Source organism: Drosophila bipectinata, chromosome 2R (genome assembly GCF_030179905.1).
Source record: "Drosophila bipectinata strain 14024-0381.07 chromosome 2R, DbipHiC1v2, whole genome shotgun sequence".
In the NCBI taxonomy this organism is placed as follows: Eukaryota; Metazoa; Arthropoda; class Insecta; order Diptera; family Drosophilidae; genus Drosophila; species Drosophila bipectinata.
In genome coordinates, this window is record NC_091737.1 from 751,971 (window position 1) to 764,815 (window position 12,845).

The window sequence follows — 12,845 nt, forward strand, 5'->3', positions numbered from 1 at the left end:
ATCTTGAGGTATTTGGCTTGCTATCGCTTAAAGCACATAGTTATAGTGGTGTTGTTGGATATCGTGTTGGAAACGATTTTTTTATTTACATACTTTTGTAATTCGTGAGTTATCAAAACATCGTAAGTTATTTGCGTCGCAAACATGGAGCCAAATAAAAAGAAAATCCGGCATATTTTACAATACTGTTACGACAAAGGCAAAAATTCATCTCAAGCTTCCAATACAATTTGGGGAGTTTATGGGCCCGATACAGTTTTTATTTCACAACATATGACTTCAACGTTTTTGTTTTGATGTTGAGATGATCGAAGATGCGCCACGCTAGTGATTTTTTATGAACTTTCTACAAAGAAAAGCGAGGTCGAACGCTTCAAGGCAGCACTGATGAAAAAAAGGCCATCCTTGTTCAACAGAGTGTATATGTAACCATGTAAGTGGGCAGATGGTAGTGTACTTAGCTGCAAGGCCGACCGACCTTTTGGTCGGTAGAAGGAAGTGGATCTCAAGGGTCCTTGTACTACTCGCTCGCAGTTATCAATCGATTATTTCAATGAAATTCGCGTGCCGAGGCTTGTACGTATTGAAGGAAATAGCGGGAAGTAGGATGAAGAAGTTTCTTGCATTGTTTTCGACATTCAGAGCTATTAAGGCCGTGGTCCTTGCGCTGGTGAAGTTGCTGCAGGTTACGTAAAGCTGGGCGGATGTTTTGCCACAGCCGTTACCCACCCTTCCATGATCACCTGTTCCGCGAAATAATTATTGGTGATCCCAAAGAAATCGGCTATTTAATTTCACTTGCCATCTTTATCCTGTATGACTCCCACAGATAATAGATTAGCAATTCATTTTTAAACGTTATAAAATTTATTCATGGTTATGAGGTTGCATAAGGCAAAAAAGGGAAAATTTAAATTAAGTATATAATTAAATGTATTTAGTAGATATTTTATAATCGGAAATGTTTAACCGAAAAAAAGATTATCTTAGAATTTATATCTCTATTTGTCGGCATAAGAAATAATAAGTCGAATTAATATAATAATATATAAGGCTATATAAAAGTAATATTAAGAACCATGTTTATGAAGAGAATCTTGTCTTCCATAGCGTGTATTCTCTAATATTATTTCTTAAAATCTCTCAAAGGTAACTCATTTATTTCAAATTTAAATTTGATAGCAAAGGATTTAGATTAACGTTATAAATATTTTTAAATTTTGGAACACAGAAAAAACCGTATAATAATATTCCAAGATTCCATTAATTTTTTTAAAATATTAATTAATTAATTTAAGAGTAAAAAAATATATTTATTTTTCTTCTTATGTCATTGCGGAAGGTCATTATTTAATATTGCGAAATATATTTAAAAAAAAGGACAATATATATATTTTCAAAGAAATTGTTAGCATTCTCGCACCAGTTGTTAGCATGTTTCAGTGTACCATAATTCTGTATTTTAATGGCAAGCCGCATGGTTCTATTTTACCTTTAGGGAAATAAAAATCTTTCATGTAATGTTTTTAGTACACTGAGAAAAATTGGCATAGCCACAAACAATTTTTAATTTGGGTAATTTTTTTTTTTTTAAATTCTAGCCAGTTCTACCCCTAAGAAGGGGTAAAACTTCCTAGGGGTAGAACTGGCTAGTTTGGGGACTTATAGACTTATTCCCAATGTAAGAACAAAACAAGAAAGGAAAGCTAACTTCGGGCGGAGCCGAAGTTGATATACCCTTGCAGTTAAAACCGGATATATATCGCAAACATCGGATATAGTTGGCCGATCCTTATGAAATTTGGTAGGTTGGATGAACTGACCAAAAATAGAATCTGTATCAAGTTCCAGCTTTCTATCTTTAAAAACACAAAAGTTGGGTCAATTCCGATCTTTCAGTTATATGGCAGCTATAGGATATAGTCGGCCGATCCTTATGAAATTTGGTAGGTTGGATCAACTAACCAAAAATAGAATCTGTATTAAATTCCAGCTTTCTATCTTCAAAAACGCGAAAGTTGGGTCATTTCCGATCGTTCAGTTATATGGCAGCTATAAGATATAGTCGGCCGATCCTTATGAAATTTGGCATGTCGTATTATTTTGCCAAAAATAGCGCTCATGTAAAATTTGAACTCTCTAACTCTAAAAACACCAAAGTTATACCATTTCCGATCAATCAGTTATATGGCAGCTATAGGATATAGTCGGCCGATCCCGGTCGTTCCGACTTATATACTGCGTGCAAAGGAAAGAAGGGTGTGTGCAAAGTTTCAAGTCGATAGCTTTAAAACTGAGAGACTAGTTTGCGTAGAAACAGACAGACGGACAGACAGACAGACGGACAGACGGACAGACGGACAGACGGACATGCTCATATCAACTCAGGAAGTGATCCTGATCAAGAATATATATACTTTATAGGGTCGGAGATGTCTCCTTCACTGCGTTGCACACTTTTGACCAAAATTATAATACCCTCTGCAAGGGTATAAAAAAATGGTTCTTACTGGGTCCCAATTCGACCTAAAAAAAAAAAAAGTGGAATTGAAAAAAAAGCGTCGCGTATTTGAGTTTAATTCTAAGATTGAAACCAATTTTATAAATAATAATTTTATTTTAATAATCTTATATGTTTAGTGGGGAGGAAAATTGATTATATGTTCAAAATGTTACTTTTAATTGGTCGAAACCGTTAAATGCCAGAATAAATGGTAATGACCTTTTTTTCTAAGATAATTTATTTAATTCATAACAAAATGGCATACTTACTATAATTCTTTAATATATCATATTTTCTCAAAATTGATTTTTTGATTTAAGCTCCTTTTGTCTCGTGTTTTGAGTTTTTATACCCTTGCAGAGGGTATTATAATTTTGTCCAAAAGTGTGCAACGCAGTGAAGGAGACATCTCCGACCCTATAAAGTATATATATTCTTGATCAGGATCACCTCCTGAGTTGATATGAGCATGTCCGTCTGTCCGTCTGTCCGTCTATCTGTCCGTCTGTCTGTCTGTCCGTTTCTACGCGAACTTGTCTCTCAGTTTTGAAGCTATCGTGTTGAAACTTTGCACACACCCTTCTTTCCTTTGCACGCAGTATATAAGTCGGAACGGCCCGGATCGGCCGATTATATCCTATAGCTGTCATATAACTGATTGATCGGAAATGGTATAACTTTGGTGAAGATAGAAAGCTGAAACTTGGTACAGATTATATTTTTGGCCAGTTGATCCAACCTACCAAATTTTATTAGGATCGGCCGACTATATCCTATAGCTGTCATATAACTGAACGATCGGAAATGGTACTTGGTAGAAATATCAACTTTCTTATTTTTAAGATAGAAGCTTGGGACTTTTTTTCGATTTATTATTTTAGTTAATTGGTTTTATTATGATGTATATATAAGGATCGGCCAACTATATCCGATGTTTGCGATATATATCCGGTTTTAACTGCAAGGGTATATAAACTTCGGCTCCGCCCGAAGTTAGCTTTCCTTTCTTGTTTATTTTATAAAAACAAAAAAAAAGACACAGATCACCTCTTATTGCTATAACTAAACAATTTTTTCTTTTCTAACTCTATTTTCAGAAATTCGAGAGCTAGTGCCACCAATCATTAATGAAAAAATTCTTAAGGTTAGGATCCGATTGGGAGATCCCTTGGTCGTAGCCTGTGACGCCTATGCCAACCCAAAGCCTATTTATAGGTAAGATTTATTTTAAATATGAGTAATTGTAAATGAGGCGCAAACTTAAATGCATATAAACAAAACAATATTAGTTTTAAAATTTCATAGAAGGTAACGCTAAAAATTCGGCTTAGACAATTTTATGATGTGAGGAACTCGACTTAATGCTCTTGAGTAACTATCAAGAAAACTAAAATTTAATCAAATTCAGCAAGGTGGCCAAAGATATATTTTTCCAATGTCATAGAAGGTAAGGATAAAAATGGCGAGTGGCGAAGTCGAGGAACTGCTATTGATTAATTTTGAAGAAAACTAGAATTTAACCAAAAATTAGTACGGCTTTAACCAAAATGAAGAAGGCTTCGAGTCGCGCGGTCAGTGAGCCGTGAAGATTTACAAAAACAATGCTACACAAATTCCGAGGCAGGTAGCGGGCCCGACCCCGCGGTCCCGAGTTTGTAACAACAATTAATAAGAGTGCGTTTGCGCACAACGCGACGACAACCATCGCGAGGGTGGTGGTTGTTGTTGTAATTTGTTGTTTGGCCGAGCTGCGGCTCCGACCGTTAGATTTCGTGCCCACCACTGCTTAAAGCTATTGTCGGGTCAAGCAGCCAGAAACTAGTTAAAATAATTAATTATTAACTCAAGTATTGTTGGTCGCAAGCCGACTCCCTTTCGACCGCTTTAACTAATAGAATCCGCTCAGCGTATTTTGGAAGGTTGGCGTCACTCGTTCTTTGTCTTATTTTGAGCTCGCACCCTAAATTGTATTTCACACATATATATAGATCCCAAATAAAGATTATGTAACGGTTAATTAAATACAAGTTGCTTTTTATTTTACTGGCATTGAATATAATCAATGTCCAAACAGCTATTTTGAAATTATTTATAATATAATAACTAATTATAGAGAGGAGTAACTAGCTACTAAGGTCATCGACTCGATGGATTTATGGCTTAACAATTAATAAGAGTTTAAATTAGGTGTTTTAGGTGTATGATTTTACATTTTGTTAAGAAGCATATTATTGGTTTAAATTAGTAGTTGTTAGGGTAGCTAATAAGTATAGCGGGATAAGCCCAAAGAAGTTGGTCCTAAGTTTATGATACGAGGGTAGGCTGATAAAAAAGTCGGCCTTACAAAGAAAAAACAATTTTTTTTAATTCGTAAATATTTTATTCGATAAGTTTTTTCCATCAGCTGATTACAGTGAAAGTTTCATACGGTTTTATCAACACTGGTAATTTTGGTCGGACTTTAAGCGCATTCACTTTTGCATTGTCCTCAACATAAATAAAATCGATGATATTGGATGATCGCCGAATCAAGCTGCGAGAGATTGCAAATGCTCTAAACATTTCTCGGGAACGCGTTGGAAACATTTTACATGTAAGTTTTCGTCAAGATGGGTGCCGCGATTTCTCACAATGGAAAATAAACGCAACCGCTTGCACATTGACAAGGAGAGTTTGGCATTGCTTAACGAAAACAAAAACGAATTTTTTCGTCGTTTTGTGACTGTTGACGAAACCTGGATTCATCACCAAAACCGAGTAGAGGTGAGGTAGTAGGCTCCACGAAATAATTATTCCGTGCTCGTCTACCACTGTGAAAGAGGTTGTGGCTTCCGATCAGAGTAGTTGTTGGTAACTTTTTGGAATAGCTGCTTAAACGTTGTGACTGGTGTCCTAGATTTTTTCAGAACAATGGCCGTAGAGCGTAATTTCCATGGGGGAGATGGGATGACCTTATTCCATCGGTAAGGCTTTCCAATATTTTATATCTTCACAAACTGTAGACGTCGAAACGAAGAAGTCCTTGCAAAGAATGGAGTTCGTTGAGCACATGAGTTTTGGTATCAGCTTAAAAGTGGTTAGGGCTACTCTGGTTTTAGTATCCGGTAATACGGCTTCGGCCAGGAAGTATTTCGTTGGGGTCGTTGGAAAGGCGACAATGCTCCGTCTCACAGCTAAGGAGGATAAGGAGGTAAGAAATTATTTAGGTTAAATGGCGCACACCATCCTTGGTGTGCCATACTCGATTTTAGACAGCATCAAGGCTTTCGTCGCTTGTATAAGTTTTGTGGTGTGAATTAATGAGCGCTTAGTTTTTAAGAATTTTATAATGTTGTTAAATATTATCCTAAGTTCTGTACAATATTGTTTGAATGTGAGTCGTTTATTGATAGTCAGGCTGTTAAGAGGAGCCCCAAGTAAATAGGTCTTACTCCATTGAGTTCCTTTTGGAAACTTATTTTATTTTGTAAAATTCTCTTATAAGAAAGATACATGAAAATCTTAAATTTATTTAAAACTACTTATCAACGCACTGCACGCTGACCTGCTATGTGACCGTTTCTCAAGTGCGATAAGCGCACCACTTGTGTACATAGTTGTGTAGGCTGCAAGGGATCGGTTTTAGACCATGCTGCTTTTGTCGTATTTCATGGGTCCGATCCCATTAAACTCTAACTTAAGAATTTGTATATAAAATAGTGCAATGCTTGAACACAAGCCGAAAATTTTAAGAAATGGTACGAGTTTCATGAAATGTAAAGCATAGTACTGAGTTGACGAACATCCGCTGTCCAACGAGTGACAGCTGTCAAACTCCATATAAAAAAAACGGTGTAAAAAAGGAAAGAAGAAGAAATTTTTGCCTTCTAGATTTTGCGGGTACTGAGTTGACGAAAATTTTTGTTATCGATTTTAATCGTGTTGCCGGATCAAAAAAAATAATCAGCTGCTCTCGGGGAGTTAAAATAAATATTTGAATTTATTTTTATAGGTGTGACATGGAGGGTCAATTGACCAAACAAAAAAATAGTCGGCCCGAAAAATTTTCGACGCGCCAGGACAAATTAAAATTAATTTCTGCGGTCAAGACGAAGCCCATAATATGAGATTTGACCCACAAGGGGCATTTTTTTTTTTTTTTTTTGTATTAAGTTACTTCCATCCAGGAAATTTTGGAAGATTTATTTGGCCGTCCCGAAGGGGCATTTTAGTGCCATAAAATGGCATTGAAATGATTTGTGATTGATTTGGATTTTGATTTTGACCCAGTTTTCTATTTCTTAATCAGCTCCTTAGCGGCGAAATACATAAACAAAACACCAACATCCAATCGTTTTGAATTCATTTTTGCTTATTTGTTTTTTGTTTACAAACAACAGCTGTTCAGTATTACCTTATTTCTTCATTGTTTTGGTCACACTACCTCGGCAGCCGAATAAAGTGCAAAATCGCTATCAGAATTTCAACAGCGGATTTTCGTCAACTCAATACTATGCTTTAGTCTCAGCGCATTGAAACAAACGAACAAAATTGATAACATGTTACGTTTACTTTTAGTAGAAAAACATGCCCTCCGCTTTTAACGCTTTTAACGCAAGGGGCATTTGCCGTGTTCGCCTCGCGCAAGTAAATTTTGGGCGATACAATTTTGACAATTCTTATATAATATGCTATGAGCACCCATGGAAGGCTATTTTAAAGATCCAAGAGAATTCATAGTGGATGATGCCATGCTCCACATGCGTCGTGGCCAGATAGTCGCCGTGTACGCTGACTTGAGAGGCCACCCACGGTAATCTTGAGGAATTTTATACTTGGACTTTAATGGACTGTTTTTGATCTTTAGCGACTCTGCTGGCCGAAATCGAGCAAGAGACTTTGCTCTACTAGATTTGCAGCCCCCTCCACTCGTGCCAACAGAAGCTCCACCATCCAGGCGCACCTAGGGTTTAGTTGGATCTTTAAAGCCTTGGATACTCGGAATGGTCTGAGTACTACTCGATTTTTTTTAATAATTGTGGGCGGCAATACGCATTAAAGTAAGGTGGAAAAGCTGCAACGGTTGCGATCTTGCCTTCGGAGTACTGCTTTAGAAGCGCCTTCGCTCCTTGGGAGTCTCCGATAAAAATTATGATGTGGTGCTGAATCTTTTGAAGAAACGATTTGATAGGAAATCGAGTCTACTGGAAGGTGGCTCAATTGCAACTCTTCGAAGGCTTTCGGACAAATTCAATGCCCATAGGCGAGGCTTTAAGAATTTCGGTACCCAGGTTAAGTGAGAGGAGAGTTAAAATTTCCCAAGTTCAGACGCCATCCCTACTTGGGAGTCCCTACAAAAGCGCTGGGCGCTCAGGTGGGAAGGCTGGATTCGGCGTATATGGACCACGACCAGGAGGCCCTCCTCGCTACGCTCTACTCAAACAGTTGGTGGAAGACAGCAGGAAGCATAAGATCGACCTGATCATAGGTTGCGATCCCAACGCCCATCATCATCAGTGGGGAAGCACTGACACGAACGAGAGGAGTGAGTCTGTCTTCGATTGTATCCAATCTTGTGGTGGGTAACAGGGGTAAAGAACCCACCTTCATTGTCAAGAATAGAAGAGAAAAACTTGACATTACTCTGAATTCCTAGCTGATAGGACTATTAGATGGCGAGTGCTAGAGACACACTCTTTCTCGGACCATCGATACCTAGAATAAGTGGTCAATTTTAGTAGTCACGAGATCACAACGTTCGTCGAAAAGGCACTTAGTGAGAAGGAATACGCACTCATTGCTATTATCTAGCATAAAGCGTCTTTAAAATCCAACACTTCGTGTTTCTTCAATGCCATTTCTTCAAGGAACTACGTCTCCATCCTGGCAACGGATTTCGAAAACGCCTTCGATCGCGTGGGGCTGCATGCAGTACTCTCTTGACTCCTGCTTTGGGGCATGTGTCCAAGGCTTTACAATCTTTTTATTTATTTATTTATTATTATTAACAATGATCTGTTATTTCTATATTATTATAACTAAAAGTAAGGATAAATTAAGTTAAAAAATATTCCATAATTTTGGATTTAATTACATCTAGGGATAGTTCAGGGGATAATAAATGGGACAATGAGTTATAATTTTTACAAATAACGCAAAATGGATCGTGTTCCGCAAAATTAGACCTAGAAATCGGTAACCAAAGGGTTCGGAAGGATCTAGTTACTCTATTAGGCACAGAAAACATTAATTTTTAAAGAAGTACTTGTGAGTCAACCTTTCCAAGAATAAACACATGAAGTAGCATAACCCCAGCACAAGTACGGCGCTCATTTAAAGGAGGTAGGTTTAGTAGTTTTAACCGGCAATTATACGACGGGAGGGAAGTGGCAGTATCCCAGTTTAAGCTTTTTAACGCAAATAGCAGAAACTGCTTTTGGACAGATTCAATCCTCCTTTGGAGAACTAAGTATTGCGGACTCCAAACGCTAGAATAGTATTCCAAGATAGGATGAACCAACGATACGTATAGAGTTTTAGTTGTGAAAGGATCATCAAATTCTTTAGACCAACGTTTGATAAAAGCTAGCACACCTCTGGCTTTATTAACTGTTAGTGATATGTGGTCGTTGAAGAACAACTTATTGTCAAAAATTACTCCAAGATCTTTAATTAGGAAAACACGATCTAAGACGTTATTCCCAAGAGAGTACGAAACGATGTGAGGCACACTGCGATTGAACGTGATAACTTTACACTTAGAGCAATTAAGCAAAAGGAGATTGTTTGAGCACCACAAGAAGACGTCGTTAAGGTCTAGTTGCAGGTGTCTATGAAGGAAATGGTCTGAGAAAGAAAGACATAACTTGACATCATCAGCATACATAAATGTAGTAGCATAGTTTACAACACTAGGTAAATCGTTGACAAAAATAACAAACAGAAGAGGTCCTAAGTGACTACCTTGTGGGACACCAGATGAAACGTTTATAATCTGTGTTGAACTGTTTTTAAACAAAACACGCTGCGTGCGGTTCGATAGATAAGAGGTCAACCACTGTACTATATGTGGAGAAAACCCCATAAGACACAGCTTATGAAGGAGGAGATGGTGGTTCACAGATTCAAACACTTTACTAAAGTCAGTGTATACCACATCAGTTTGCATGCGGCTCAGAAAACCTCTGTGGATAAACGAAGTCAATTCAAGAAGGTTAGTTGTGGTAGAGCGATGCTTGACAAAACCATTCTGCGAAGTGGAAATAATGCTTTTACAAAAATGTTGCAGTTGGAAAGTAACCAGTTTCTCAAGCAGTTTGGGAATCGCAGATAGCTTAGCAATCCCCCGGTAGTTCTCAATAAGTGCTTTAGAGCCTTTCTTATGAAGCAGAATAATAAAAGATTCGCTCCATCTCTTGGGAAGACATGCCAGCTCCAAGGATAGGTTGAATAAGATAGTGAGAGGATAGCAAAGGATATCAGAACAGTACCTTAGAACACAGCTAGGAACATTGTCAGGACCAGCAGAGAATGATATATCTATTGTTGAAAGAGCTTCGTACAGATCCTGAATTGAAATTTTGAAAAGTAAATGTTGTTTATATGTGGTAATTTATAAGGATAAGAAGAATTGTGGTTATATGAATCGGACGAATAGGGGGTTTAAAAAAATGACACAAAGAAATTAGCAATACCTTGCTCAGAAGAATGTGAAATATTTTTATATGATAGGGAAGGAGGAAAAAGATTTGATTTACGTTTCATATTGACAAAAGAGTATAAGGAGCTTGGATCATTACGAAAGTTTACTTTACAATTCCTGATATAATGCTTATAGAGTATATCGTTGAGATTAATAAACTGGTTGCGAACAGATAGAATGTTTGACTGGTGGCACATCGATCCTGACTTAAGAAACTTTTTGTAAGCTCTGGATTTCCTGTTCTTAAGACGAGAAAGGTGTTTATTATAGCAAGGTGGTTTTGTAGACAATGATACTGGGACTTCCGGAACAAATTTGTTCAAGGCATTATTAATTATTTCGTAAAACGAATCCGTAGCTGCTTCAATTGTGTTTATAGATGAAAGAACATTCCAATCGATTTCAGCTAAATGATTCCGAAGGGCCATAAAATCAGTCTTTCTGAAGCATTTGAAACGAGGTTAAGCATTAAAGCAAGCATCATTGTGAGGCACATCAATTAACACCAATGCTAATAGTGTAGGGTGGTGAAAGTCTTCAGGAAGCGATAGTGGACCGAATGACTGTCACAGAGGATGACACATTGGAAAAAATAAGGTCCAGAAATCTGCCATGCGTGTTATGAATTGGATTAATTTGGAGCAGGGCAAGATCGGTTAAGCCATCAATAAAGTCGTTATGACAACTGGAAAGCAAGGAATTGTCTACCTCAGACGGGATCCAGGAAATGATGGGAAGGTTGCAATCTCCCATGGATTAAATCACGGTCCTTGGCCAATGAAAAAACAGACCTAATGGCATCAAGATGGTGAAAGTACACAATATCTTCAGCCATGGGAGGAATGTAGGAACAGGTCAGGAAAATATGAGACGAGCCAGTTAAATCACCGCAATGAACTCAATTCCGAACTCGTTCGTGAAAGGAATAATTTCAGAAGGGTACTCATTAGTAACAGCAATGAGGACACCACCTGCAAAAGTTGGACGATCCAATCGAAACACTATGAAATTGGAAACAAGAATTTCATAATCAGAGACAGAGGAGTTAAGCCAAGTTTCAGTAAGCCCGATAGCATCAAAATCAAAAGAAGCACTCTTTGTAAAAAATTGGCTCAGCTTACCCAGAATACTTCTAACGTTTTGATAGCAGCAGGAAAATACTATGTTATTCAGTTTTTTGAAGCAGTTTCTGCAGGTCTAGGATTCTGAGCGTCTTTAGCTAGGAATTCATGAATGATACTGTGCTCAGGCCAAGCTACAGGATCAAGTGCTTTTTCAAGGTAGGAATCAGGTAGAACTATTTTAAAAGAAGAAATAGAACGCTTATGCTTAAAGTTAAACTTAAAAACAGCTATTTCATTAGGAGCTACCTTAAGATGGTTTAACAGGGGACTCCTGACATCATCAACAGTAGCATCCGGCATAAGCCGAGAGACAAAAATGGCCTTACGAGGAGCAACCGCCCTCAGCGTAAGTCCAGAAGATCTAACTTCAGGCGCCACACCAACCAGAGGCCTTGGAGATATCACAGCTAGAGCAGAGGGTATGTTCTCCAACGATGAGGGTTGTCCAACGATGTCCAACGATGGAGGCTCCAAGCTGAGAGGTGGCTCGAGATTTGTACTTGGTACGCTGATCGCTTCTTGCAAGGGATAAATATTAGAGTGCCCTGAAGGAAAGCTCATCAAGTCCCTTGGTACTGGAACAGCATAAGTAGGTAGACAAGTAGGCGGTTGCAGTTGGAAAGTAACCAGTTTCTCAAGCAGTTTGGGAATCGCAGATAGCTTAGCAATCCCCCGGTAGTTCTCAATAAGTGCTTTAGAGCCTTTCTTATGAAGCAGAATAATAAAAGATTCGCTCCATCTCTTGGGAAGACATGCCAGCTCCAAGGATAGGTTGAATAAGATAGTGAGAGGATAGCAAAGGATATCAGAACAGTACCTTAGAACACAGCTAGGAACATTGTCAGGACCAGCAGAGAATGATATATCTATTGTTGAAAGAGCTTCGTACAGATCCTGAATTGAAATTTTGAAAAGTAAATGTTGTTTATATGTGGTAATTTATAAGGATAAGAAGAATTGTGGTTATATGAATCGGACGAATAGGGGGTTTAAAAAAATGACACAAAGAAATTAGCAATACCTTGCTCAGAAGAATGTGAAATATTTTTATATGATAGGGAAGGAGGAAAAAGATTTGATTTACGTTTCATATTGACAAAAGAGTATAAGGAGCTTGGATCATTACGAAAGTTTACTTTACAATTCCTGATATAATGCTTATAGAGTATATCGTTGAGATTAATAAACTGGTTGCGAACAGATAGAATGTTTGACTGGTGGCACATCGATCCTGACTTAAGAAACTTTTTGTAAGCTCTGGATTTCCTGTTCTTAAGACGAGAAAGGTGTTTATTATAGCAAGGTGGTTTTGTAGACAATGATACTGGGACTTCCGGAACAAATTTGTTCAAGGCATTATTAATTATTTCGTAAAACGAATCCGTAGCTGCTTCAATTGTGTTTATAGATGAAAGAACATTCCAATCGATTTCAGCTAAATGATTCCGAAGGGCCATAAAATCAGTCTTTCTGAAGCATTTGAAACGAGGTTAAGCATTAAAGCAAGCATCATTGTGAGGCACATCAATTAACACCA

General features: G+C 37.8%; 2 protein-coding genes across 4 annotated transcripts in view; one reads left to right on the forward strand and one right to left on the reverse strand.

Annotated features, from left to right (window-relative positions):
* The window catches only part of LOC122321159 (cell adhesion molecule Dscam2-like), a 994,286-nt gene that overhangs the window by 606,132 nt on the left and 375,309 nt on the right, over window positions 1–12,845 (forward strand). Inside the window, exon 7 of the mRNA XM_070278943.1 lies at window positions 3,601–3,718. Coding sequence (XP_070135044.1) covers window positions 3,601–3,718 — 118 coding nt within the window. The remainder of the gene's footprint in view (window positions 1–3,600; window positions 3,719–12,845) is intronic.
* On the reverse strand, window positions 4,876–12,393 carry LOC138926150 (uncharacterized). Of its 3 annotated transcripts, XM_070279059.1 has the most exons (4): window positions 12,126–12,393; window positions 11,555–12,067; window positions 11,306–11,481; window positions 4,876–5,676 (listed from the first exon to the last, which is right to left on the reverse strand). In XM_070279059.1, the coding sequence occupies exons 2-3, from the start codon at window positions 11,867–11,869 to the stop codon at window positions 11,440–11,442; spliced, it is 357 nt and encodes a 118-aa protein (XP_070135160.1). In that variant the 5' UTR covers window positions 11,870–12,067; window positions 12,126–12,393; the 3' UTR covers window positions 4,876–5,676; window positions 11,306–11,439. The 3 variants fall into 3 exon arrangements, 1 of the variants encoding a protein (XP_070135160.1); XR_011442518.1 differs by lacking the exons at window positions 11,306–11,481; window positions 11,555–12,067; window positions 12,126–12,393 and adding an exon at window positions 10,177–10,291; XR_011442517.1 differs by lacking the exons at window positions 11,306–11,481; window positions 11,555–12,067; window positions 12,126–12,393 and adding an exon at window positions 9,973–10,170.